General features: G+C 40.8%; 2 protein-coding genes across 9 annotated transcripts in view; one reads left to right on the top strand and one right to left on the bottom strand.

Annotated features, from left to right (window-relative positions):
* CDK7 (cyclin dependent kinase 7) overlaps nucleotides 1-13334 on the top strand; it is a 47234-nt gene extending 33900 nt beyond the window's left edge. Inside the window, exon 12 of one of the 2 annotated variants that reach the window (XM_035014581.1) lies at nucleotides 13184-13334. In XM_035014581.1, coding sequence (XP_034870472.1) covers nucleotides 13184-13203 — 20 coding nt within the window. In that variant the 3' untranslated portion in view covers nucleotides 13204-13334. Of the gene's footprint in view, nucleotides 1-11959; nucleotides 12066-13183 lie in introns of those variants that run through there. The other variant, XM_035014583.1, reaches the window with a different exon arrangement.
* CCDC125 (coiled-coil domain containing 125) overlaps nucleotides 1-22071 on the bottom strand; it is a 29220-nt gene extending 7149 nt beyond the window's left edge. For 2 of the 7 annotated variants that reach the window (XM_035014579.1, XM_035014573.1), the window contains exons 1-10: nucleotides 21401-21476; nucleotides 14139-14491; nucleotides 11527-11585; nucleotides 10202-10288; nucleotides 9321-9398; nucleotides 8528-8613; nucleotides 4714-4796; nucleotides 3172-3299; nucleotides 2306-2413; nucleotides 987-1161 (exon numbers count right to left, since the gene is read on the bottom strand). In XM_035014579.1, coding sequence (XP_034870470.1) covers nucleotides 987-1161; nucleotides 2306-2413; nucleotides 3172-3299; nucleotides 4714-4796; nucleotides 8528-8613; nucleotides 9321-9398; nucleotides 10202-10288; nucleotides 11527-11585; nucleotides 14139-14448 — 1114 coding nt within the window. In that variant the 5' untranslated portion in view covers nucleotides 14449-14491; nucleotides 21401-21476. Of the gene's footprint in view, nucleotides 1-986; nucleotides 1162-2305; nucleotides 2414-3171; nucleotides 3300-4713; nucleotides 4797-8527; nucleotides 8614-9320; nucleotides 9399-10201; nucleotides 10289-11526; nucleotides 11586-14138; nucleotides 15098-21278; nucleotides 21349-21400; nucleotides 21477-21933 lie in introns of those variants that run through there. The other 5 variants (XM_035014575.1, XM_035014577.1, XM_035014576.1 and 2 more) reach the window with 5 other exon arrangements.
* Between the last annotated feature and the right edge of the window lie 5800 nt (nucleotides 22072-27871).

Genomic DNA, 27871 nt, shown 5'->3' on the forward strand with positions numbered 1-27871 from the left:
TTTGATTATATTGGATGATATACTTCAACTGTAATTTTATTCTTTGATGACATTTTTATATATTTTGTTTTCCACTAGTACAACAGTACTAAAAAAATGGCCATGTCCATGAACTTTGATAGGTTTGTGAACCAAAACCTAAACCTTAACTTGTTTCATTTTTATGAGTATTAATATTTCTTTTTTTTTTTAAGATTTTATTTATTTATTTGAGAGAGAAAGTGCATGAGAGGGGGTAGGGTCAGAGGGGAGCCTGATGCGGGACTCCATCCTGGGACTCCAGGATCATGACCCGAGCCGAAAGCAGTCACTTAACCAACTGAGCCACCCAGGCACCCCATGAATATTAATATTTCCAACTTAAAATTTTTCCTCTACCCCTCAATATCTCTTTACATATTTCAACAAAGTTTAATTAGATACATTTAATGTTGGGTTTCACTATTTTTTTTTTTTTTAAAGATTTTATTTATTCATTTGACAGAGATAGACACAGCGAGAGAGGGAACACAAGCAGGGGGAGTGGGAGAGGGAGAAGCAGGCCTCCCGCAGAGCGAGGAGCCCGATGCGGGGCTCGATCCCAGGACTCTGAGATCATGACCTGAGCCGAAGGCAGACGCTTAACGACTGAGCCACCCAGGCGCCCCTCACTATTTTCATTATTACTTCCTAGGCAATTTCCCTTTACTCATCTGGCATTTTTACAAAGTTTTCCCACGAAACGTAGTCTTGTTTAAATGAGACAGATGAATAGTAAAAAAGAGATTCTGTTATTTTAAGGTTTTGGTGATCCTATTACCTCATCTGCATATGTAACATCCAGTGACCCCATTTTTAACCACAGTTACTAAATTCTGTAATAAATCACAACTATCTTTGATATTTCAGTTATACTCTCCATTACATTAACTATGCTTAATCAACTTGATTATTACCAAAAACAACTAAAATTACACCTGATTATTGCCATTATAACTCATATTTACCATCCTCCTTAAGGTGCTTCCAATTTATCCATTTTGTTGCTTTTGTATACATTTTATCCATTTGTGTCCATCTCAGTGCCTGGTCATTTTTCCTCATTAATTGTTGCTCAAATGCAATTCTGAATGCATCTGCCATTATGTAGGCTTCTTCTTTACTCTTCTGCAAAAGTCCCAGCTAGTTTTGAAAGAAAGTTTGAGAGGTGTCAGAGGCAAAACATAACAATTCTTGCCTGAATACTGAATCAGATTAGCAAATGTAGTCTCCCTGCCTAAGCATGGTTCTAGTGTCTGATCTAGTCCATCTGCTTAAACTAATTAGTACTTGCTAATTACCCTCTATAGTAGCTGCCCACTCTGAGCTAAATTACCAGACGTTTCCCTTGTGGTGCCTGATCATTCCTTGTTAATCCATTTCTTGGACCTCACCACATTACCCTAGGCAGGCCCTGTGTGTGTCCTGCCCAGAGAGTAAGAAAGGAGGACACCAAAGGCTGCATTTCAGTTCCGCCTTGGGCCATTCCAGGCAATATCACTGAAAATAATTACGAGTATCACTTTTTACATGTCCGCCATGGCTGACCCTGACTCTGATCTGTGTAATCTTAGGCTTTTCTTAATGAATTGCCAATGTTTATGTTATTTTTCCTATATCTGAAGACTTAAAATTCCATTCTTCAATAAAGGTAAAATATTTTTAAAATTATGGTCCATGTTCCGTATTTGTTATTAAAACTAATGATAATGGCAAACGCTGTTTGATTAAATGCCAGGCATCTGCATGGCGCTGTGCTAAACATTAAATGTCTGCTTCCTCTGTATCATCGCAACAGCGCAATAACTAGTTATTACTCTCTAATGTGTATCCAAACCCACACAGCTAGAAAATACTAGAGCTAAGACTTAAACTTAGATCTGGCTGGTACAAAGGTTCTTTCCACTGTACCTTGCTGCTTTTCTAATAAGCTTCGTGTTTATCTCCCCATTTATCAGAGTTGTGGATCCTAGTGATTTTAAGCATGAGTGTGCAATATAGTAATTTTGAGGGCCATTTATAGAGAAAAGAAAAATTTAGGCAATGTTAAGTACAAGCTGAGGCAAACAACTTTATGTTGCCACCATATTGTGCCAGGTACTATTTGTATTTTGGAACCGTGTAAATAAAAATAAAATTAAATTTATAAGTTAATTCTATCACATAAAACTACAAATAAGTTCCATAGCCAATGACTACCAAAATGAGCTAATTATTGCAGATATTTTCCTTTATTCTATTACTAGAGAAACAAAACCAAAGCTTCAGTGTTTTGATAATACAGTACCTCCTGTTTGAGCTTAAGAAGCATTCCGCGAGCAGACGCTGCCATTTTGGCACAATCACAGGGCCTCCCTCTAGGGCCATGGCAGAGGCAGGCTCCGAGGACAGCAAGCTTCAAATCCAAAAGCATTATTCCTGTTACTAAGTGCCGTACTGCCTAGCTGCACACAAACATAAGGGCGCACACACACATACACATTTCTATTCAAGCATCATTCAAAGAACCTGGAAAGAAAGAAGAAAAAACTAAAAGAAAGCTGGGAGGAGGATTTCAAGATCCAAGTGGAAATTACAAATGAGGAAACAATGTTACTACTTGGAACAAAACCTTAAAGGAATTCTACCTTGCTTTTCCTTCTCCAAAACCTTTAAGTGGGCACCAGTTTTGTATAGTTCTGTATCCCTGGCAGCAACTTGACCTAATGAAGTAAATATTAACACCCACTGTTACTTCTTGTGACTGAGCTTGGTCCTGCTGCCCAGTACTTACTCCTTCCAGTTCCCACCAGGGAGAGGTGCATGCTCAGAAATGATGAATGATTTCTAATACGTCAGGAGAATCATCATCCTTCCACTTCTAAAAAATACCTATCATCATGTAATGTGAGACACAGCTAACACAGCTTCTGCTAAAGCTATAAAAATAAGAAATAAAAGGGGCAGGAGGTGGCCCGCACATCTTCTAGTGTCCAAGAATATAGTGCATGGACGGGCATGGTGCCAGTAAGGCTGAAGAACTGCCCTGGGGAAACCGATGGGCCTCTCCTTACCCTCACTCTCAAACTGCTAAGTATAATGCTATTCTAGAACATGGAGCAGGTGATGGGGAAAAGGAAAGTAGAAAACTTCCCTCTTGTTCAATTTTCTTACCTGCTTACCTACCTCAAGACCTGAAACCTCTGTAAAACCACTTTTATCATGGCACACGTTTTCCGGAGCCACCATCTGCTGTTTGACATCAAGCATGGCGAGGGCCTCTAAATACTGTTGATTTAAAACTAGGAAGGGCCAAAGAGCAGAGTGTTAGTTATGAAATTTAACTCCAGCCTCACCCAGTTGAGTTACACCAGCATCATGCACTCATTTCTTATAAGCAATGCTTATACACAGACATTACCTACTACATCTGGCCCCATCCTGAAAAAAGGTATCAAGTGAGATAATACATATATAACACTAGATTAAATAGGACTGTTTTTAACATTGAAGTATTTTAATTTTGCAAACGAAGTCTGGTCTTCATTTGCTCAAAGAAAATTTGCAGGATTTTCAAAGAGAACATACAAGTGCAAATTATTTGCACTTGCTGGATAGTAAGACAACCAGATGATGAGATCTCCTACCTTAACGTCAAATGTACCAGCTATACAAACTTTATCGGACTTCTGTTAAGAGCTTTCACAAGAGGCTCTCAACCAAACATTTAGAACAAGAAGGGTCCTGCGATCTACTGAGCAGAAAATAGTAACTTTCCCTCTCTTGTTGCAGGGTGAGGTGGTAGAGGGGGAGGGGATGTGGCTATGGGCAACTTCTGTCCTGAACTAACCTAACACAGGAGAGATCTCCCATCTGCTCGAATCACTGGTGTTGGGAAGCACCACTTTCTGTGTGCAATTCTCACCCAGGGACCCTGCCTTACTGAACTACAGAAAGTGCCCCTCTCAGGTCCATGACATGATTTAGAACTTTGTCCCTTTCAAGCCACTACTTTAAAACAGTTTCTGCTAAGAAGGAAGAACCAACATCTCTTAAAATTTTATAAAAAGTTGATGCCATCTTAATATTCTTAAAACACCTTACTATTCTTTTACTAACTTTTGTCATAAGATGGCTCACTACATAAAGGGTATATATGTATACACATATATGTAAGAAATTTCAAGTTTTTAATGAGTCATCTTGAAAAATTAAGAATATTAATCTTAGCAATAAAGTCACAAAAGATATTTTTGAGAGAAAGTAATGTTGAATTACACAGTTACTACTAGTATTCCAATAAAATATATACCAACTAAGGTTCCTCAGCATCAGATGCTCTACAATCTTGTTTTACAAGGAGTATAAAAACTAAAGGATAAAGGGAGAATGGGGAGAAATAGTTAATGGATATAGGGTTTTATTTTGGAGTGATGAAAATCTTTTGGAACGAGATGGTTGCAAACATTGTGGGTGTTATGAATTATTTACTTTTGAATGGTTGGTTAATTTTGTTAATTGAATTTCACCTAAAAATGTTTTTAAATTGCAAAAACCCTAAAAGATGGATATCTTCTATTATCCTTAAAGCATATTACTTTGAAATAATAGCACTTTGTCTATCAATATGTATGTTCTTAACGTAGGATACTCTATTTAAAAATGATCTTGTAACAGTATTTTTAAAGAATCATCAAAATACCACTCTTCACTTACGTGCATTTTCCGACTTGAGCATTTTAATTTCTTCTGTTTTTACATTTAGAGTTTCTTGGAGGACTGCATTTTCACAGTTTAGCCTGGAAAAAAGTACCCTCCAAATAACTAAAACATTAACACTTCATGGTTGAATGAGAATATTTTTATCCCATAATTAGAACACAAAAACCCAAATAAAATTTTTCCTACTTCAAAACAGTCTAGAACATATATGTGTCACAAAACAAAAACAATTTAAAAGAGTGTGGTAATGGGGCGCCTGGGTGGCTCAGATGGTTAAGCGTCTGCCTTTGGCTCAGGTCATGATCCCGGGGTCCTTGGTTCGAGCCCCACATCAGGCTCCCTGTTCGGCGGGAAGCCTGCTTCTCCCTCTCCCACTCCCCCTGCTTGTGTTCCTGCTCTTGCTGTCTCTCCCTCTGTCAAATAAATAAATAAAAATCTTAAAAAAAAAAAAGTGTGGTAAGATTTTGAACATACTTTTAATTCGTCTGTGTATTTAGCTGAGAAAGAATCGGAAGTATCTCAAATTAAAAAATAATAAAATAATAAAAAGGGAGGGGGCCTGGCTGGTTCAGTGGGTAGAGCATATGACTCTTGATCTCAGGGTCATGAGTACAGGCCCCATATTGGGTGTGGAGTCTACTTAAAATAAAAATTAATAGGGGTGCCTGGGCAGCTCAATGGGTTAAGCATCTGTCCGACCCTTGATTTCAGCTCAGGTCATGAGCCTCAGTGTTGTTATATCAAACCCCATGTCAGGCTCCACACTGGGCATGGAGCCTGCTTAAGATTCTCTTTCTCCCTCTCCCTTTAATTAATTAAAATAAAAAAAAAAAGAGAGAATCAGGGGCACCTGGGTGGCTCAGTCAGTTAAGCATCTTGACTTCAGGTCATGATCTCAGGGTCCTGGGACCAAGACCCAAGTCGGGCTCTGCACTTAATGGGGAGTCTGCTTTTCCCTCTATCCCTCCCCCTCTCCCTGCTTGTGTACACACACACTCTCTCAAACAAGTAAAATCTTAAAAAAAAAAAAAAAAAATGGGGCGCCTGGGTGGCTCAGTTGAGCCATCTGCCTTCGGCTCAGGTCATGATCTCTCAGTTCTGGGATCAAGCCCTGCATTGGGCTCCCTGCTCAGTGGGGAGCCTGCTTCTCCCTCTCCTCTTGCCCCTGCTCATCATGCTCTCTCTCATATAAGATTTAAAAAAATAAAAATAATAAAAGAATCAGAAGTATCTCTGAGGCATCCTTTTAAATATTCATTTTCTTTACTAAAGTTTTAATCATCTTAACCACCACCTATAAACTTAGGCCACCTCCAAGAACTTGCATAAAAAGATACATAGTTTATACTGCAAAATACTGGAAACAATCTAAGTGCCTATCAAGGAGAATGGTTGAGTACACTATGGCACATCCACACAATGGATTGGTTTCCAGGATATATTGTTAAACAGAAAAAACAGTTTAAAAGACTATCTACAGTCAACTGTTCTTTGGTGTAAGAAAGAAGGAGAAATAAGAGAACAGACATATATGCCCATTTGTGCAAAAGGAAACACAGGAAGGATAAATCAGAAAATAGACTGGTTATCTACAGATGGTGAGGAAAAGGAAGGATGACAGGAGGTTGGGAATGGGGGGAAAATGACATTTCTGAGTATACCTCTCAGCATAGTTCTGACTTTTGGAAGCATGGGAATGTTTTACAAAGTCAAAAATAAAGACGAATAACTAAATCAACAAGGATGGTGAAAAAAACCTAAGATCGAATATAGATAGAAACAAATGAACTTAAATGAACAGTATAACCACACTGAAGAGAAAAAAGTAAACAAGTTTTATTTTTTTTAAAGAATTATTTATTTGAAAGAGCGCAAGTAAGCACAGGGGGTGGGGCGGGGCAGAGGGAGAGGGACAGAAACTCAAGCAGACTCCTTGCTGAGCATGGAGCCCGGCACAGGGCTTAATCTCATGACCCTGAGATCATGACCTGAGCTGAAATCAGGAGTCAGACACTCAACCAACTTAGCCATCCAGGTGCCCCAAGAAACTAAACAAGTTTTGAACATGGTGTATTGACTGGATCTCCTCAGGCTAGAAAAAAAACTATAAACAAATACTGAACTCTAGGTTTGATTCTGTAATGGTGTATATTAGCAATTCTAAAGCTACTTTCTGCATATTGTATGACAGAATGAATAAGTAAACATTGGGTTAAAAGAGCCATGTTTCTCACTGTGGAAGTTACAAATGTGGCAAGGAGCAAGGCTAAAATTAACGCTGTGGTGGTGGTCTGCAATTGGAGATAGGGGCCTGAACTCAGGGTTTTGAACAGAGAGAGCGAGGTTTAGGTCTGTGTCAGTGTGGGTGTGTATTTCCAGCTCTGTCCTCTGAGACCTTTTAGCAATGACTTCCAGTAGCAATGAGCACACTTAGCACTAAGACCTTGATTTCTTTTTTTTTAAGATTTTATTTTTATTTATTTATTTGACAGAGAGAGACACAGCGAGAGAGGGAGCACAAGCAGGGGTAGCGGGAGAGGGAGAAGCAGGCTTCCCACCGAGCAGGGACCCCGATGCGGGGCTCGATCCCAGGATCCTGGGATCATGACCTGAGCCGAAGGCAGACACTTAACGACTGAGCGACCCAGGCATCCCAAGATCCTGATTTCTAAACACCATTCCCCACTAAAAGGAACCAGGGATCCCTGAAGAAATGCTTAATATTTTATGCATAACAGCCTAGAATATCTTATACCAGAAAGCAAAGTGCTCAAACAATAATAGGGAGGTGTCAGAAAGCCACAGGAGCCAGCTTGAAGGGGCTCCCACTGACCAAAGTTGGAAATTTTTTTTAAGATTTATATATTTTTTTTAGAGAGAGAGCAAAAGCACACGCACACCCAGGGGAGGAGGGAAGAGAAAGGAAGGAGAGGGAGAGAAAGAATCTGAAGCAGACTCCCCACTGAGTGCAGAGCCTGATGCAGGACTCAGTCTCACAACCCTGAGATTATGACTTGAGCTGAAACTAAAAAGAGTCAGATGTTTAACCCACTGCACCACCAGGTGCTCCCCAAATTGGAAAATTTTAAGCAACAAAAGAAATTACAATAGTAATGGCTTTTAACCAGTTGAATAATGCAAGAATTCATGAATCCATTTTGGTATAAACAAATGGAGAAAAAAAGCTCTTTAGTATAGTAAAATGCCAGCAAATAAATGCAGAAGAAGTAACAGAATTAGCAAATTACCATTTGGCAACCATCACAGTAATGATTGCTTCAGGCAGAATAATCTGTGGATGTAAAAACTAGTGGGTGAAAATCTGATAAACTACATAATCTCAAAGCATCTCCCCCACAAGATGCCCAGGAAATACTGATCTTAAAAATCCCTAACCTTGGGGCGCCTGGGTGGCTCAGTCGTTAAGCGTCTGCCTTCGGCTCAGGTCATGATCTCGCGGTCATGAGTTCAAGCCCCATGTTGGGAGTAGAGATTACTCAAATAAATAAATATTAAAAATAATAAAAATACAGGTAACTTATACACACTTCAAAGATTTCCAAAGAGGGGCACCTGGGTGGCTCAGTTGGCTAAGCGACTACCTTCGGTTCAGGTCATGATCCTGGAGTCCCAGGATCGAATCCCACATCGGGCTCCCTGCTCGGCAGGGAGTCTGCTTCTCCCTCTGACCCTCCCCCCTCTCATGTGCTCTCTCTCTCTCATTCTCTCTCTCAAATAAATAAATAAATAATTTTTAATTAAAAAAAAAGATTTCCAAAGAAAAACTATAGAATAAGAATATACAAACCTGTCATATTTTTGGGTCCATGATTCCTCTATATTTTTAAATCTATTCTGATCAAACTCTATTTCCCACTGCAGGGCATTTATTTCCTGTAGAAAGAAAATAGCACTTTTCATGGAAAATTACTACAGATCACTTCAGGACACTGTGAATAGCTGAAATAAATCATCAGTCACTTAAAGGGATAGGTTAAAGAGAAACTAATTATTGTTCAAAAAGAGTCTGTGACATTTGTAAGCACATGTAACATGCCTTTTTAGCACTCAAGAAAAGCTTTGCCAAAGCTTGCTTATTATAAGAAACAGCTTCAAATTTTGCTGCTCGGAAGCTGGATTTCTCATTGCCCCATCCCCAACCCATACAGACCACAAGCAAAACACGTGCCCGGGAGTTTGAGCCCAGGACACTGCCATCAAGAGAGGCTACAACAGGCACAGGAACAAGACCTTCCAAGGTGATTCCTAACTACCGTTTAGTGACGATGAGATGGTCAGAAAGAGGCAGGCTCTGCCAGGCAAGAGGAGAAAGAAAAAAGGAAAAAGAAGAAAAATAGTGTCAACTTGGCAAGCCTCCTACTACCTTAAAATGAGGCAGTAAAAGAAATCTTAATTCTTTGCCCGTGTAATAGTATGTTTTGTATTGTAAGCTCCAAAAGGGAAGGGACTGTATAAAACAGAAGCCCAACTAAAAGAGGGTATGCGCAAATGACATATCCATCTAGTATGGTGATTTTTAAAGGAAATTCTATTTGAAAGCTTGGTGGACTGAACAAGTCTACACTAAAAGTGGCAAATACCTTCTCCAAGGATCTCTTTTGTTCCATAGTTTTTTGCAGCATCATTTGGGTGTGACTTGTGGCTTTGCCAAAAATTGCCTAAGAAGAATAAGAAGCCCATCAGTATAAATTAAATTTCTCATTACTCCTATATGCACAGTAAGGTTCACATTTTTATTTTAAGATGATAGAAAACCAGAGAATTTCCACAGAGACCACCTTTTATAGAGAATTTGATAGTTCACACGTCAAAAGATTTTGGTTTGACTCTCCTGATGAGTATGAGAATGAATGAATGAACTTTCCACACAAGACTGGCACATGAACAAATAAAGCAGTGTTATTCATCAGAGCCCAAAAGAGGAAACAGTGTAAGTGCCCATCAAATGGTGAATGGATAAATAAAATACGGCATAGCCATACAATAGAATATTAGGCAGTAAAAAGGAAGAAAGTACTGACACATGCCACACCATGCATGAGCCTCAAAAACATGTTAATTAAAGGAATCCAGACACATATTATATCATTCCATTTACATGAAATAGAAAAGACAAATCCAAAAGACAGTAAGGAGATTAGTGGTTGTCTGGGGTTGGGGATGTGAATGGGGAATGACTGCTAATGGGTTAGAGCTTCCTTTTGGGGAATATTGAAAATATTCAAAATTAGATTATGGTAATGGTTATGCAACTCTAAGGTTAGCAAAAATAAGTTGTACATTGAAAACAAGTGAAATCCATGGCATATAAATTTTACCTCAATAAAACTGTTTTAAAAATCTGCACCTCAAAAAAAAAACAACCCTATATTAAGCACTGACGCTTTTGTTTTAAAAGATAAAACCATACTACCTATGATTGGAATGTGTAAGTGACCAAAATTTAAAAATAACTTCTTACCATGCTTTGAAGAATTTTTAGCGCTTCCTCTTTACCTTCTAGTTGTCTTTGAGATGCCTCAAGTTCAGTTTTTAAAATTTCTACCTCCTGAGAGGAGAAGTAAAATTAGTCTACATATCTGTAAGATATGCAACCCCCAAAATGATCAATTTGGATATTTTACATGTAAGCTCAACACTCTGACACTCAGCAAGCACTCTGAACCTAAGCGCTCTAAACCTAAGTGCTCTGACCTTACAAAAGAGGCTGGGAATTCCTCCAGGCTTCCTAAGCGGCCCAGGCAGGCTTTAGACTGAAACTCTCACCATCAGGTACCCATTGTAACTAAAAGCCCAGACCTGCTTTTACCCTTCCAGACCACACAGCTAATAATCTGAAAATAATCTTTACAGCACCGACAATAAGCACGTGCTCACCCACAGAGCTAGTGGCTATCATCAGTTGAATTATGTCCTTCCCACCAAGGAAAGTTTTGTCCAAATCCTAACTCCTGGTACTAAGAATGTGACCTTATCTGGAGACAGGGTCTTTGCAGATATAATCAGATTAAGATGAGGTCATACTGGATTAGGGTAGGCCTCATGCAATGACTTATGTCCTAAGACAAGGGAAGTTTGGGTACAGACACAAAGGGGAGAAGGCCATGTGAAAAGAGAGGCAAAGACTGCAGTGATGTGGCTATAAGCCAAGGAATGCCAAGAATGTCAGGGGCAACCACCAGAAGCTAGGACGAGGCAAAGAAGGATTCTCCTCGACCTTCCAGAGGGAACATGGCCAACTGACATCTTGATTCCAGATTTCTAGCCTCCAGAACTGAGAGAGAATAAATCTCTGTAGTTTCAAACCACCTGTTGGTGGTGCTTTGCTACAGCAGCCCTAGAAAACAAAACGGTAGCTCGGTAGCTTTCACCAGAAGAGTTACAAATTCACATTCGGTCTTCCTGTTCCCGGAAAGATAGGGACCTTGCACACATACTCCTACTCCCAGCAGCAGGCTGGACTCAGAGCACCTGGGAAGCCTGCTGTCCTCTGACTTCAAAGAGGTTAAATTAAGTCAGTTTATTTCAAGCCATACACACAGGGAAGACAGATGGAGGGAAGTCTGTAACTCTCTTGTGAAAGGTTCCGGGCGAAAGGCGAGCTGGAGGGCCTGTTTACGTAAATAGCTTTCTTGAGAGATGAGGAAGATAAGAGATAGAGGAGGACAGTTGAAAGTTATGAGCTTTACACTGTGGCTCACTGAGCATATCTGGAAAGCCAGCATTATTTAAAATATCAGTGGGCTTTGTTCACAGGAGAATTTTTATATTAGCTGGAGTACTTACCTCTAGAGTATCCTGAAGACGTCGCTTTAATTCTACATTTGACAATTCTGAATTAGAATCTATTAGGAAACAAAACAAAACAAAACAAATACTTTTTTTTTAACCAGTTGAATACAGGACATCTGTTTACAAAATATCAAATACAATTTTTTGTCAAGAGGAAAGAATTGTAATAAGCCACATAATGATAAAAATAGGTAGCTTAAAACATTGCACAAATGAAAAGATACATACTTTTGAATAAAAATACTCCTTAAAAAGGGACTCTCTAATAAAACTGTTGTTAATGAATTGGTTAATTATTACATACAAAACAGTATTTAAAAACATGAATGTTGGTCAGTGAAATAAACTTTGGTGGTTTGGCTTAAGTTTGATCAATATAGTGATACGAAATATCTAAGAAATAACCTGAATTTAATTTCTTTCCAAGGAGAATGACTAGAAGTCTCCTGTAACTTCAATTATTCTCTCCTTACTGTGATCAATTGAGACATTAAACTGAGCTTCCCAGGAGCTTCCTTTTCATTGTGGTCTCACTGGCAATAGAAAAACATGAAAGTGGTAAATTACAAGCAAGAAGACTAAGAAGAAGTAAAAGGAAGAAAAGATTTTTTAGAAAGAGTATTTTGAGGGACATTAAAAACTTCTCAAAACAATATCTTCTTTGCTGTTCTGAACTTTCAGTATGACAGTATCCGAGGCAAAAACTAAATCTTGTTTTTATTCTGATGGCACAAAGCTCCAAGGAGAGACAAGTGACACTGGGTTGGCAATGACAAGTTCTGTTGTAGTAATACTTGTGCTAGGCAGAATAATGGTCCTAAAGATGACCACATCTTAATCCCCAGAACCTGTGAATACATGGCAAAAGGGACTTTGTTTGATTAAGTTAAGGAGTAGGAGATTATCCTTGATTATTCAGGTGACCCCACTGTACTCAACAAAGGGTCCTTATGAATGAAAGAGGGAGGCAGGAAAATCAGTGTCAGGGTGAAACAGCATGAGAAAGACTTGACCAGCCATTGCTGGCTTTGAAGATGGAGGAAGGTGGCCACGAGCCAAGGAATGTAGGTGGGCTCTAGAAGCTGAAAAAGGCTCAGGAATGGATACTATTCTCAGGAATAGAGTCTCCAGAAGGAACGCAGCTCTGCCGACATCTGGATTTTAGCCCAGTAAAACCTGTTTTGGATTTCTGACCTGCAGAACTGTAAGATAATAAATTTGTGTTATCTTAAGGCAATAAATTTGTGGTAATTTGGAAATTACCTATTAGTGACAAGAAACCAATACAATATCCTTAGGTAGGATCAAGATAACTTAAGATAAAAGTCCATAACCCAACAAGACAGGAGCTCATACTTTTACTGTTACATTTTTTTTATATCCCAGTGGTTTCCTCATGTTCTTATAAAGGCATTTTAGCAATATGTGCGGTTTTCAACATCTTGCTTGCAAAACAGAACCCAACCTCTATGCATGATAGGAACTGAAAGAAAAATATATAAATAATCCTGTCCTAATTTCAAGAAGGATTTTGAAAGATGGGGGATAAGATCCACATCTGCAGCATGTTTTCTGTAAATCTAAAAACCGTGTTTCTTAAATTATTCTCATGTTGTTCTAATTTGTGTTTGTTCCACTTGCGTGGGGGAAGTTTTACCACATGGATTATAGAAGATTCAGCCAGACAAGAGCTGTGCCACCAGGTAGGCATGGAGTCACCCCTGGGTTCCCAACCATTTTGGAGTTGTAACATTCTATCACACCGTGATTCTGAATTTTATTCTTTTTTTAATATATGGCATAATTTATTTTTTTTTCTGATAAATTAAGATGAATTTTTCGAAGGGCACCTGGCTGCCTCAGTCAGTGGAACGTGCAACTCTTGATCTCTGGGTTGCACTACCCACACTGAGTAGAGATTACTTTTAAAAAAGATTAATTTTTAGGGGGAAGATTTCATGACATTTGTAAAATAACTGGAAGCATACATGTTTTGCCTGGAACACACCTTCCCCAGATAAGTACCAGGCCTGGACATCATTTCATTCTGGTGCTCAAAAGCCACCTCCTTAGATAGGTACCCCGACCCTTGCCTGAAAGAGCATGCGCCAACCCCTCCAAATATTCAGTGTTCCTGCACTTACTACTGCCTGATGTTACATAGCTGTTGACTGGTAGATTAATTTTTTCACTCCTCTACTAGAATGTGAACTGCATGACATGGAGACTATTTTGTTCACTAATGTTCCCAGAGCCTAGAACAGCCCCTGGCACCTAAGAGGTACCCAATAAATACTTGAATTAAAAAAAAAAAAAAATGGATGACGCATACCACTAAATCACACACACACAAAAGCAAGGTAGGTAATCACCAATATCACTAACATATGTGTATTAATGCAGAATAACTGCTACACTCCTCCATTCATACAATAGTTGGAAATAGAAACATGGGTTACTTTTATACTATCACCAAGTGGTAGTTGGTTGAGTAAAGATGAATTTCCACACACTACAGTGACCTATTGTCTGGTGTTGGAAGGGTGAAAGCACTGATGAAATTCACAGGAGAGGAGGAGAAAGGAGAGGGCACTAAGCATTCTTACCACTGCTACTCTGTCGTGCGTAGTGGGAAGTTCTGGGCTCTGCAGGGTATGTATCTTGCAAGCTCTTATGCCTGGAATACTGAAAAATGGCACCACTTCTTTCTTCCCCCTTTCCTGGAAGTGGGGGCGGGCTGAAGTTCTTGCCATCAGATCTTTTTCTTGATGTCGGTAGGTGTGAAACTTGCACTTCGTAAATACCGCCGGGCCTTCTTCCGAGGCCATACCCTAAGTCGCCTTCTGCCATGTCATCGTCCTCTGTTTCCCAGGTCCACACCTCTGCCTCACTCGGCGGCCTCACAACCCTGCTCATCAGCCAGATGCCGTATTTAACATAAGGAAAACCAGGTTGTTATCTGTGATTCAGAGAAATAGTTTAAAAACCATCAGTATAATAAAGTTGGGTTTTGGTGGGGAGAAAAGTTTCTTTCTCTATTATACAGGCATGGCTATCCCAGCGAGGCACTGGCACACAAAGAGCCCTTACAATCCAGTCCAAGTTATTTAACATTTAAGGGCCTTTTAGGTCGGAGAAGATCCAACCTCTTATTTCAAAGATTGCAGTGAATTGTAAGGAAGCAGGAAAACCTTTTAACTGAATCTAACCATCTCCTGATCAGGAGAAAGCAGATCAGCTTTTGCCAAGGGAAGAGAAGAAAGGGTATGGCTTTCACAAGCGAAGAACTATATAGAATTCAAGAAGTCTCTGAAAACGGGGACTTGCAGTGACTATGGAGACCACCCCGCCTCTGTCCCTTCATGGCCCTTCATGCACTTCAGGGGCTCGGTGCTTAGAATCTCTCCTCTAGCTCTACTTGGTTCATCTTCTGTTTCTATGAAGACACAGTTCTCCTGGGATGCTCTTCCCCAGACAGTTGCTCACCTGGTTCTTCACCTCCTTTGGGTCTTTCCTTCAGTGGCACCTACGTGACTGACACCGGGTCTGAAATTGCCAACTCCTCCTTCTCCCACTTCTCTGCTTTATTTTGCCCCTTAGCACTTAGGACCTTCTAACATACCCCTCCCTATTTTACTCATTTTTCTAATCATGCCACCGAAAGGGGGAAGGGAGTACAAAAGTGGGAGCCTAGGAAAGTAGGAGTTGGTTCTGACCGGCCTGTGATGCCTCTCAAAAGTAGGGCAACCTGAAACTTTTCCTCTGCCGGAGTCCAGACCTGCTCCAGATGGCCCTAAGCGGAATAGAAAATTTTGTCTGTTTGGATCATCACTGCGTTCCCAATGCCTAAGACAGTATCTGGGACATAACTGGTACTCAAGAAATACTTCTTAAATAAGTGAATGAAGGAAGGAATAAACAAACAAACTGAAATACTCGCCTGTCCGGCAGAAAAACAGTCACCTCAGCAAGGCTCCACCCTGCATACCGTGGAGCTAAGTGCCTGCCCTTCTTCCCAGAAGAAAACACTCCAGATAAAATGCCATACAGTGCCCACCACTGAGCCCTCCCTGTGGGGAGACCACTGACCACTGTAGGCACCTACCTGGTGGCTGGAAAGCACCTTAACTGCTCAGCCTTGTTCCTCCTGCACAGAGGACGGTTGAGAAGGACTTTGGCCACCAGGCATTTCAAAAGCGCTGTTTTGATGCAGTTGTTTAGAAACATCTCATCCTTTTCTCAAGACTCATTAAAAAAAAATACATCTGACATCTTTTCTAAATATCCTGCTGTTTACATAATTGCTTACCAGGACTTTAAAAAACAATTAAATCTAAGTGTTGCATTTTTTTAGTGAGATGTTTCTCTTATTCTTCCACTATTAAAACCACACATAGGGTGCCTGGGTGGCTCAGTCGTTTAAGTGTTGGCCTTCAGCTCAGGTCATGATCCCAGGCTCCCGGGATTGAGTCCCACATCGGGCTCCCTGCTCAGCAGGGAGTCTGCTTCTTCCTCTCACTCTCCCTCTGTGTTCTCTCTCTCTCAAATAAATAAAATCTTGGAAAAAAAAAAAAAAGAAAGAAAACCACACATAGATGCCAGATAAATCTGACCATGTTTGAAGGGGTTTCTGTTGTTTTATACTTTTTTTTTTTTTTTAAGATTTTATTTATTTGAGAGAGAGTGAGTGCACAAGCAGGGGGAGCGGCAGGCAGAGGGAGAAGCAGACTCCCTGCAGAAGAGGGAGCCGGACCCGGGACGGTGATCATGACCTGAGCCGAAGGCAGATGCCTAATGGACTGAGCCACCCAGGCGCCCCAGTACCATATTTTTTCAATATTTGAAAGCAAAATCCCTTACAGATTTGAAAAGATAACATCATAAAAGAAGGTACACGGACAGAAAGACGCTCATCATTAGTTGTCAGGGAATTGTAGATTTAAACTCTAATGAGATTCTGTTACATACCACTGGCAATTCTGTGTTGCTGCGGATGGGGACATACACAGTTGGCGGGGGTATAAAATGGTACAACCCCTATGGAAAAGTTTGACGGTTTCTTTTAAACAGGTGATCCAGCAATTGCATTTTTGATATTTACCCAAGGGAAATGAAAACATATGCTCAGACAAAGGTGTGTGCATGAATGGTCATAGCATTACTCAGATTGGCCCCAAACTGGAAATAACCCAAATGTCCATCAACAGAAAAACAAACTGGTAAGTCCATACAACAGAATATATTCAGCAATAAATAATGAATTTCTAATGTATGTGACAACGTGGATGTATCTTAGAGACATTATGCAAACAGAGGAAGACATGCTGTGTGAAATCCTGGCCAAATTAATATGCATAACAGACACAGATCAGTGGTTGCCTAGGGTGAAAGGCTGCCTTCAGAGAGCATGAACAAACTTTTTGGGGGTGATAGAAAAGTCTTCTATCTTGACCAGAGTGATGGTTTGTCAAAACTCATCATCCTTACAATGGTGCATTTTATTGTATGTAAATTATACCTTAAGAATGTGAAAAAATGTTTAAACAAAAAAGAATAAGGGATCTTTAACTGGATTAGGGAACAAGATGAGAAATGTGTTCATCAGTTGTAACCCTCCTAGATAAGCAAATTATTAAACTAGATGCTTTAAATCAGCTCCAGTTTTTTTTCAGTGATGTAATAATAGTACTTGTTGCTTATTTCTATGTGCTAGGCACTATTTAAGTGTTTTACTTATTCTATTTAATTTTTACTTTGCAAGACACTCCTGTTATTGTTTAAGTCTAGATAATTAAACTTAAGCACAGAGAGGTTAAGTAACATAGCTAACAAGAGATAGAACCAGATTTTGAATCCTGATCCCTCATGTCAGAGACACTGTGACACTCTTAGCCACTGCTTTCTGGGAATGTGAATGAAATTACCACATTTCTATTATTTATGACATCAAACAGAACTGAAAATAAAAGTCATTTTTTCCCCCAAATTTTTATAAAATCATCTTGGCTCCTTTCTGAAATAAGTAAGTTTATCTATTTTTACTTGTCAAGATAGACAGGAAATTACTCCCTAAGAAGCTGTGTTTTACCTCTATCACAAATTCCTGCTTATAAATGCAATCTCACACCTCTGTTAAGGACGGTGTGATCAGGACTGGGCAGCCAGCAGTGGAGAAAATGGAATTGGTCAACACAAAGGAAAAAAGTAGCATGAGGAAAGAGTAAGCAACCGCAGGATTAGCTAAGAATATTTTTTAATGTGCCACATAAAATCAGGTATCATCGTTGTCTTTCTGCTGTTCACAGCTGAACATAATGAGCTTTCCCATGATCCAGTACTCTACCGTTTTTAAAAATATAACTTGGGAACGGCCAGCTGTGTACTCTCTCATGTTTTATTTACTAATATTCATATGTAATGAAGTCAAACTAAACGACTTTTAGAACACATGCCTTCTTTTTTATTTTTATTTTTATTTATTTTTATTTATTTTTATTTTTTTTGAGACAGAGAGACTGAGAGAGTGCACATGAGAGGGGGGAGGGTCAGAGGCAGAAGCAGGCTCCCTGCCAAGCAGGGAGCCCGATGCGGGACTCGATCCCGGGACTCCAGGATCATGACCTGAGCCGAAGGCAGTCGCTTAACCAACTGAGCCACCCAGGCGCCCTTTTTTTTTTATTTTTATTTTTATTTTTTTATTTTATTTTTTTATTTTATTTTTTTATTTTTGAACACATGCCTTCTAAAAAAGGGAAAATGTTCTAAGTTACTAATGTTCCAGTAGCCAGTTGAAAACCAGGCAGGCAGCAGGATATGTGAGAGAGAAGGCCCTGACTCAGGAGGTCTGAGTTCAAATTTCACTCCACCACTTGCTGCTCTATCATCTTGGGCAAGTCCTTTAACTTCTCGGAGCGTGTTTTCCAATCTCCAAAATGGGCTTAAGCATTACTACTTTATAGGGTTGTTTTGGGTACCATCGATGTATTTGAAATCAATGTTTATTGATTTAGAATTTGAGTATCAGTTTTTTTGTTAAATGGGAGGATTGGATAAGATGGTTTTTTGTTTCTTTAAGGCTCTAAAATTCTGGTTCTGTATCAGCATTTCCCAGTGTGCCCTGTAGAACACTAGTTCAATGGACTGTTGTTGCTAGGAATAAAAGGGTTCTTCCAGTTTTATTTTTCTTTGCTAGTACAGCTATACATGACTTTCCCAAAATTACACAGGTAGTGGCCATATTTAGAAGCCATATCTCTGGCTCCTGGCCCAGTGTTCTGGTCACTTGGGAGAGGCCATAGGATGAACAGATGGCAATGAGCAATCTTCCTACATCTGCACTAAAACAACTCTCTGAAAAGTGGCCACTGACTTCCTAATTGCTAAATCCGAGATCTAGGCTTGCTCCACAGCCTCTCCCACCTGTGCAGAATCTGTGACACTACCGATTTGCTACGAGCAGGCCCCCAGTGACCTTAGCCCTTCAGCCCCACAGGAATGACTGACTGCCTCCTGCCGGCCTGCTCAGGCTCCTTTTCCTCTTTCCGTCCCTGCTGTGTACATTTGGCTTCAAATGTTAAACACAATTACAACACATTTCCAGCTGGATGTCCTGCCAGCAATTCAAACACAGCTGTTCAAAAAAGAAATCAGTGCCCCCCCGCCCCACCCAAGATCTCATCCTGGGTCCTCTGTTTCTGCATATGTATCATTCATACTCCAAAACACCCAGATCCAAAACTTTGGAAGTTCTCTTTTCCTTGATCCCTTCAGTTACCAAGTCCTCTAGGCCCACAAAATCTCCCCAAACCATATCTTTCTTTGGATATTAACTTTGCAGCCCTGGCTGAATTTATTACCTCTCCTGGGCTAAACCAATAGTTCCCTAGTTGTTCTACTCCAAGCCATCCTATACACTGTTGCTCCAAGCACAGATCTAGTGATAACCCTCTCTTACCCTAAGATGTTCCATGGCTCCTGTGGCATATATAATTAAAGTGTCACCCTGTTATCTACAATGAGACTTCAGTTTTTACTTCCCATTTCAGCTGTCACTGCTCCCTGGACAGGCTCTGTGCTTCCATTAAGGACTGCACCTGCACCCGGGCCTTCTCTGTGCAGTCACCTTCAAGGCGCTGCCGGCGCTCTTCTCCACGCCAGGAATGCTCTCTCCTCTAAGTCCCCATCAGCTCATGACAGCCACTCCCTCCAGCAGCCCTCCTGACACTCCTGAGCCAGACGTGATTTCTCCTACCTCTGAGCTCCCTAGCTCTGTATTGTACCTTTTTATTTTTTTAAGATTTATCGAGAGTTGGGGCGCCTGGGTGGCTCAGTCGTTAAGCGTCTGCCTTCGGCTCAGGTCATGATCCCGGGATCCTGGGATCGAGTCCCACGTCGGGCTCCCTGCTCCGCGGGAAGCCTGCTTCTCCCTCTCCCACACCCCTGCTTGTGTTCCCTCTCTCGCTGTGTCTCTCTGTCAAATAAATAAAAAAAATCTTAAATTAAAAAAAAAAAGATTTATTGAGAGACAGAGAGCAAGTGGGAGGAGGGGCAGAGGGAGAGAATCTTCAAGCAGACTCCCGCTGAGTGTGGAGCCGAACACAGGGCTCGATCTCATGATCCATGAGATCATGACCTGAACAGAAACCAAGAGTAAGATGATTAGCTGACTGAGCCAAGCATGCCTCCCATTTAAAAAAAAAAAAAATTTTTTTTAAAGATTTTATTTATTTTGACAGAGAGAGACACAGCAAGAGAGGGAACACAAGCAGGGGGAGTGGGAGAGGGAAAAGCAGGCTCCCCGCTGAGCAGGGAGCGCGACGTGGGACTTGATCCCAGGACCCCAGGATCATGACCTGACCTGAAGGCAGACGCTTAATGACTAAGCCACCCAGGCGCCCCATTTTTTAAAGTTTTTATTTAAGTAATCTCTACACCCAACCTGGGGCTCGAACTCACGACCCCAAGATGCAATGTCACATGCTCTTCTGAGCCAGCCAGGCATCTCTGTACCTTTTTAATGGTCCTTCCTGACATTTTTATCACACATGCCCCTCCTGCAAGGAGTATCCACAGAAATGTGATAGACGGAACTGAAAGAAAAAGACTCCTGCCCAGAAAACTTGGGAGTAGAAGCATCCACACCCACTAGCCTGACAACTCTTGCCCTAGCAAACAGGTTGGTCAAACAGATACCTAATTCCTGGCAGGTTCCACAAAGAGGAACTAATGTGGGCCCTCCCTGGTGAACAATGGCTTGTTACACCACTCTCTGGCATTTTATTTTTCAACTTTCTGTGAAAATAACTTTAGATTTACATTACGTTGCAAAGACAGTGCAGAGAGTTCCTGTATATCCTTTGCTGAGACTCCTCTGTTAATATTAGGGTACGTTTATCATAATTAATAAGTTAATATTGATACATGCTATTAACCAAACTACAAACTTTATTAGGATTTCCTCAGTTTTTCTACTGATGTCCTTTTTCTGTTGCAGGACACTACATTGCATTTAATGCGCTGTAATTTTAAGGCTCAACACTAATAGGAAAAATAAAGGAGGAGGGGGGCGGAAAGCAGAAACAGAATCTTTCAAATCTATTCCTTATTTTTTCAACGTGAGAAAAGGCCATTAAACTAGCGGTTAGGGCAAAAGTAGCCGGTGTGCCAGCTTGTCCACAACCTGCCGAGTTTCCACGAATCCGCGCAGCCCGGGCCCGTGGGCCTCCCCGTCCCCCGGCCGTCCCCACCTGCCGCGCCTGGCCCCGCACCTCCGCAGCGCCGATCGCGGGGACGGGATCCCAGACTCCGACCCGGCGCGTAGAACCCCCGCCGCCCCCGCCCCCCACCCCTCCCCACCCAGCGCGCTCACCTGGCGCCGAGCGTCTACGCCGCGCGCGCCGCCGCCCTCCAGCCACGTGACCGCGCGCGCCGCCCGGACCGGAAGGAGGGGCGCGGCCGCCGTGGCCCCCGGCGTCGTCTGGGACGCCTCCGCGGCCCCCCGCGCCCGCCGCAGGCTCCGTCCAGCTGCAGGTCCCAAGATTTGCCCACTACGAGTGACCGAATTAGAAATGGTAGCGCGAGCCTTAGGACAAGCCCGTGTATGCGTCAGTAAAGGTAGAAATGAGATGGCTGAAACACGAAGTGTCCAGGGGTCCCGTAAGAGGAAGCTGGATGCGAACTGAGGGTCTGCGGTGTAGGTGGACCGGGAAAGCAGGCTTTCCGTGCAAGAAATGAGGAGGGCTTTGCGGGCGAGACGAACTGCTGGGGCAAAGGCGTGGCAGTGGGAAGGAACAGGAGGGGGCCTGGAGAGCTGCTGCTGGGAACGAGCCCCGTGGATTTCCGGAGACGGGCCCTAGCTCCCACCAGCCCCCCCGGAACGTGCCAAGTCAATAGCTTCTTTACCTGGGGGAAGTGATTTTGGTAGTATTTTCTAATATCCGACGTCCTTGAAGTAACTGAAGGGACTTCGTGGTGGTCCAGAAACTTGGCAGGATTTAAAGATTTCTCTGGATTAGAAACAAGCTAATGAGCCCCTTCTTCACAGTAGCAGACTTCCTTTATTCTTCCTTTTCTCCAGATCCAGCCCACATTTCCCTTAACCGCCCACTTCCCCAAGGAAGCATAACCTACACAAATGGAAAACCAGACTTAGAACAAGATCAATGCTGTGTGCATGTTAGATCCTCGGGGGATTTAAGATTATCATAAGAGATTAATATATTTATAGCTTTAAAGTCAGTTTGCCTACTATCTAGCATATTCAGTAGCTTTGGAAACCAAAAATAGTTTTTTTTTTTTTAAACTTTGAACTATTTAAAATAGCCTTCTTTACCCTAAAAATATTTCAAAACTTTACCCCTAGAAAAACTTTAACTCTATTTTCTTTGTCAGACTTTTCCAGAAAGCAGAACTTTGAATGCATGCATATAAAATTTTTATTTAAAAAAGACGAGTCCCGGCGCCTGGGTGACTCAGTCGGTTAAGTGTTTGCCTTCAGTTCAGGTCGTGATACCAGGGTCCTGGCATCGAGCCCCCTGCTCAGTGGGGAGCCTGCTTCTCCTGCTCCCCTTGCTTGTGCTCACTCTCTTTTCTGTCAAATAAATAAATAAAATCTTTAAAATAAGTAAGACATGAGTCTGAAGTTGGTTTTCATCACTATGTGCTATGCTGGTAAACTATTGCATAACAAATGTGTGCTGAATGTCTTTAAAAACGTACATTTCAAATCTGATGTGTATTATTTAACAGCTTTATTTAGCTCTTATCCACATAGCATACAATTTAAAGTATACAGCTCTGATTTTTTAGTAATTCAGTTATGTAATCAGCACAACCAGTTATTTTTATTTTTATTTTTTTAAAGATTTTGTTTATTTGTCAGAAAGAGAAAGCACAAGCAGGGGGAGCAGCAGACAGAGGGAGAATCAGGCTTCCCACTGAGCAGGGAGCCTGAGGTGGGACTCCATCCCAGGACCCTGAGACCATGACCTGAGCCAAAGGCAGACACTTAACTGACTGAGCCACCCAGGCGTCCCAATTTTATTTATTTAAGATTTTATTTATTTGAGAGAGCTCCAGCAGGGGAAGGGGAGAGTAGGGAGGGACAAGCAGACTCCCCACTGAGCAGGAAGCCCATCTGGGGGCTCAATCTCATAACCCAGAGATCATGACCCGAGCTGAAGTCAGATGCTTAACTGACAGCCACCCAGGTGCCCCAGCACAACCAATTTTAGAATATTTTTATCACTCCAAAAAGAAACCCCTTATCCATTAGTAATCACTTGTCATTTTCCTTCAACTGCCCCAGCCCTGGAAAAGCCACTACTCTACTGTCTTTAAATATTTGCTTGTTCTGGACATTTCTTATAAATGGAATCATTCAATATATAGTCTTTTGTGACTGGCTTCTTTCACTTAGCATTATGTTTTCAAGATACACCGTGAAACTGTAGCATGTATCAGTACTTCATTGTTTTTATGGCCAAATAATATTCAATTTTATGGGTGTATCACTTTTATTTACCCATTCATCTGTTGATGGACATTGGATTGGGTTTTTTTCCAGTTTGGGGCTATTATGAATCATGCTGCTGTGAATATTCATCAATAAGTTTTTGTGTGGACGGATGTGTGTGTTTATTCCTCTCAGGTATATTCCTAGGAATGGAGTTGCTGGGCCATATAATACTTTATGATTAACATTTTGAGGAACTGCCAAAAGGTTTTTGAAGGCAGTTGCACCATTTCACATTAACACTAGCTAGTTTCAACTTCACATCCTCACCAACACTTGTTACTTTCTGGGGTTTTGTTTGTTTGTTTTTAATAATAGCTATCTTAACGGGTGTGAAGTGGTATCTCATGGTGGTTTTAATTTGCATTTCTCTAATGACTAATGATGTGCTTCTTTTCATGTGTTTACTGGCCATTTATATATTTTCTTTGAAGAAATATCTTCAAATCTACTGTCCCATTTTTCAGTTGGGTTATATATCTTTTTAAGTTTGAATTGTGAGGGTGCCTGAGTGGCTCAGTCATTAAGCGTCTGCCTTGGGCTCAGGTCATGATCCCAGGGTACTGGGATTGAGCTCGCATGGGGCTCCCTGCTCCATGGGAAGCCTGCTCTCCCTCTCCCACTGCTTGTGTTCCTGCTCTTGCTTTCTCTGTCTCTGTCAAATAAATAAATAAAATCTTAAAAAAAAAAAAAAGATTGAATTGTGAGAATTATTTATATATTTTGGATACTTGACTGTTATCAGATTTATGATTTGCAAATATTTTCTACCATTTTGTGGATTATCTTTTCACTTTCTTTTTTTTTTTTTTTTTAAGATTTTATTTATTTGACAGAGAGAGACATAGTGAGAAAGGGAACACAAGCAGGGGGAGTGGGAGAGGAAGAAGCAGGCTTCCTGCAGAGCAGGGAGCCTGATGTGGGGCTCGATCCCAGGACCCTGGGACCATGACCTGAGCCGAAGGCAGACGCTTAATGACTGAGCCACCCAGGCGCCCTGTCTTTTCACTTTCTTGATGGTGTTTTTTTTTTTTTGAACATAAACTCTATGCCCAACATGGGGCTTGACCTCACAACTCTGAGATCAGGAGTCACAGGCTCTATGGACTGAGCCAGCCAGGTGCCCCTGATGGTATCTTTTTTTTATTTTTATTTTTTTATTTTTTTTAAAGATTTTATTTATTTATTTGAGAGAGAGAGAGAGTGAGAGAGAGAGAGAGAGCGCAAGAGGGGGTAGGGTTAGAGGTAGAAGCAGACTCCCCGCCGAGCAGGGAGCCCGATGGGGGACTTGATCCCAGGACTCCGGGATCATGACCTGAGCCGAAGGCAGTCGCTTAACCAACTGAGCCACCCAGGCGCCCAGTATCTTTTTTTTTAAGACTTTATTTTTTAGAGCAGTTTTTGGTTCACAGTACGGTAGAGGAAGGTATGAAGATTCCCTATATGCTTCCTGCATGCACACATGGACAGCCTCCCCCATTATCAGCATCTCACAAAAGTTACGTATTTGTTATGATTGATGAAGCTACACTGAGATTTGAGGGTGTCTTTTGAAGTACACAATTTAAAAAATTTTGATGAAGTCCAATTTATTTTTTCTTTTGTTACTTCTTTTATTATTTTACCTAAGAAGGCTTTGCATAGCCCAAGGTCAAAGGTTTACTCCTGTTTTCTTTTATATTGTTTTAGCGCTTACATTTAGGTCTATGATTCTTAAGAGTTAATTTTCACATATGTGTAAGAAAGGGATCCATCTTCATTCTTTTTTTTTTTTTTAAAGATTTTATTTATTTATTTGAGAGAGAGAGAGAGTATGAGAAGGGGAGGGTCAGAGGGAGAAGCAGACTCCCCGCTGAGCAGGGAGCCCGATGTGGGACTCGATCCCGGGACTCCAGGATCATGACCTGAGCGGAAGGCAGTCGCTTAACCAACTGAGCCACCCAGGCGCCCCCATCTTCATTCTTTTGTGTGTAGTTTTCCAGGTGTGCCAGCACCATTTGTGAAAAGGATTGTTCTTTCCACCTTCAGTTTTCTTAGCAACCATGTAGAAGAAAATGAACTGTCCATAAATGTGAAGATTTATTTCTGGTCTTTCAGTTCTACTCTATTGATCCTTCAGATCTATTCTTAGGCTACACTGTGTGGCGCATATATATGTTGCAGATCTTGATTACACTGTCTTGATTAATGTCACTTTGTAATAAGTTTGTAAATGAGCAAATGTGACTTCTCCAACTTTGTATTGACATTCTGAGTCCCTTGAATTTCTATATGATTTTTAGGATCAGCTTATCAATTTCTGCAAAGAAACCAGCAAGGATTGTGATATAGATTGGGTTAAATCTGTAGATCAGTGGGCAAGTACTACTATCTTAACAATAAGTCTTATAATCCATGAACATGGGATGTCTTTCATTTACTTATGTCTTCTTAATGTCTTTATTTTTGTTTTTTAAGATTTTATTTATTTGTTTATTTTTAAAGATTTTATTTATTTATTTGACAGAGAGAGATAGAGCACAAGCAGGGGGAGCGACAGGCAGAGGGAGAGGGTGAAGGAGGCTCCCTGCTGAGCAGAGAGCCCGATGTGGGGCTCCATCCCGGGACTCTGGGATCATGCCCTGAGCTGAAACCAAGAATTGGACGCTTAACTGACTGTGCCACCCAGGTGCCCCTGAAATATACTTTTTAAAAACTTATTATACTACTAAATAAATCAAGAGTCAAGATTAATACAGTAAAAAAAAGGTTTTTTTCAAGATTTTATTTATTTGAGATAGAGCAAGTGAGAGAAAGAGAGCACAAGCGAGGGTGGGGTCAGAGAGAGAGGGAGAAGCAGGCTCTCCACTGAGCAGGGAGCACAATGTGGGGCTCAGTCCCAAGATCCTGGGATTGAGACCTGAGCTGAAGGCAGGTGCTTAACCAACTGAGCCATCCAGGCACCCCTGTCATTTCTCTTAAATAGTTAAAAAACTACTAATTCATTCTCTTTGTTATAGGTCTATTCATATTTTGTATTTCTTCTTGAGTAAGTTTCAATACTTGTGAAGTTCTAGGAATTTGCCCATTTCATCGGAATTACTTTTTAGGCATATAGTTGTTCATAGTACTCCTTTATAATCTGATTTGTTAAATCAGTAGTAATATTGCCTCTTTCATTCTTGATTGTAGTAATTTGAGTCTTCTCTTTTTTCTTGGTCAATCTAGATAAAGGTTTGCTAATTTTGTTGATATTTTATATCAAGTTTTTCATTTTCTTATTGTTTTGAGAGTACCTTGTATATTTTCAAGACAAATCTGTTTCATATATTTGTTTTACATTTCTCCCAATCAGTGGCTTCTGCTTAACAGTATTTATTTTTTTTTTTAAGTAGGCTCCACACCCAATGTGGGGCTCGAACTCATGACCCTGAGATCAAGAGTCGCATGCCCTACCAACTGAGCCAGCCTGGCATCCCTTAATAGTGTCTTTTGAAGAGAGGAAGAGCTTTAAATTTTGATGAAGTCAAATTTATCGATTCTTTTTTCTTTGGCTTGTGTTTTTTATGTTCTATCAGAGAAATCTTTGCCTAATCAAAGAACACTAAAATTTTTTACTTAGTTTTCAACTAGAATTTTTATATATTTTAGGTTTTACATTTGGGTCTCTGAAACATTTTGCATTAATATGGTATGTAGTTAAGTTTGAGGTTCACTTTTTTAAAAAAAAAGTTTTTTAAGACTTTATTTGAGAGAGAGAGAGAGGGAGGGAGATCACGAGTGGGGGGAAGGGGCAGAAGGAGAGGAAGAAGCAGACTCCCCACTGAGCTGGTAGCCTGGTTTGGGGCTCGATGCAGGTGTCTATCCCAGGGCCCCAAGATCATAACCTGAGCCAAAGGCAGACGCTTAACCAACTGAGCTGCCCAAGTGCCCCTTAAAGTTTATTTTTAAGTAATCTCTACATCCAGTGTGGCGCTGCAACTCACAACTTCAGGATCAAGAGCTGAGCCACCCAGGTGCCCCAACGTTGTAATTTTTTGAATCCTCCCTTCCGTAAAAATAAGCCCCTTAGACAATAAACCTCTGAATGGATTTCAGGGGTCTGTGAGTCTTTGAAAAACCTAAAAAACATTTTATAGTAATATATGTGTATCTGTCTTCCTTGGAGGAAGTGTGTTCATAGCTTACATCAGACTGTCAAAGGGATTTATGTTATAAAAAGGGTTAAGGAACGAAATTTTAAATAAAAGTCTAGGTATATATAAATAATTTTCATGACATTGTTTTTCACATATACAGCAGTTAAAGTTACTAAGAACTGTGATTTTTTTTTTTTTTTTTTAACCT

This window comes from Mirounga leonina, unplaced genomic scaffold (genome assembly GCF_011800145.1).
Source record: "Mirounga leonina isolate KUSES-001 unplaced genomic scaffold, KU_Mleo_1.0 Mir_168, whole genome shotgun sequence".
Taxonomy (NCBI): Eukaryota; Metazoa; Chordata; class Mammalia; order Carnivora; family Phocidae; genus Mirounga; species Mirounga leonina.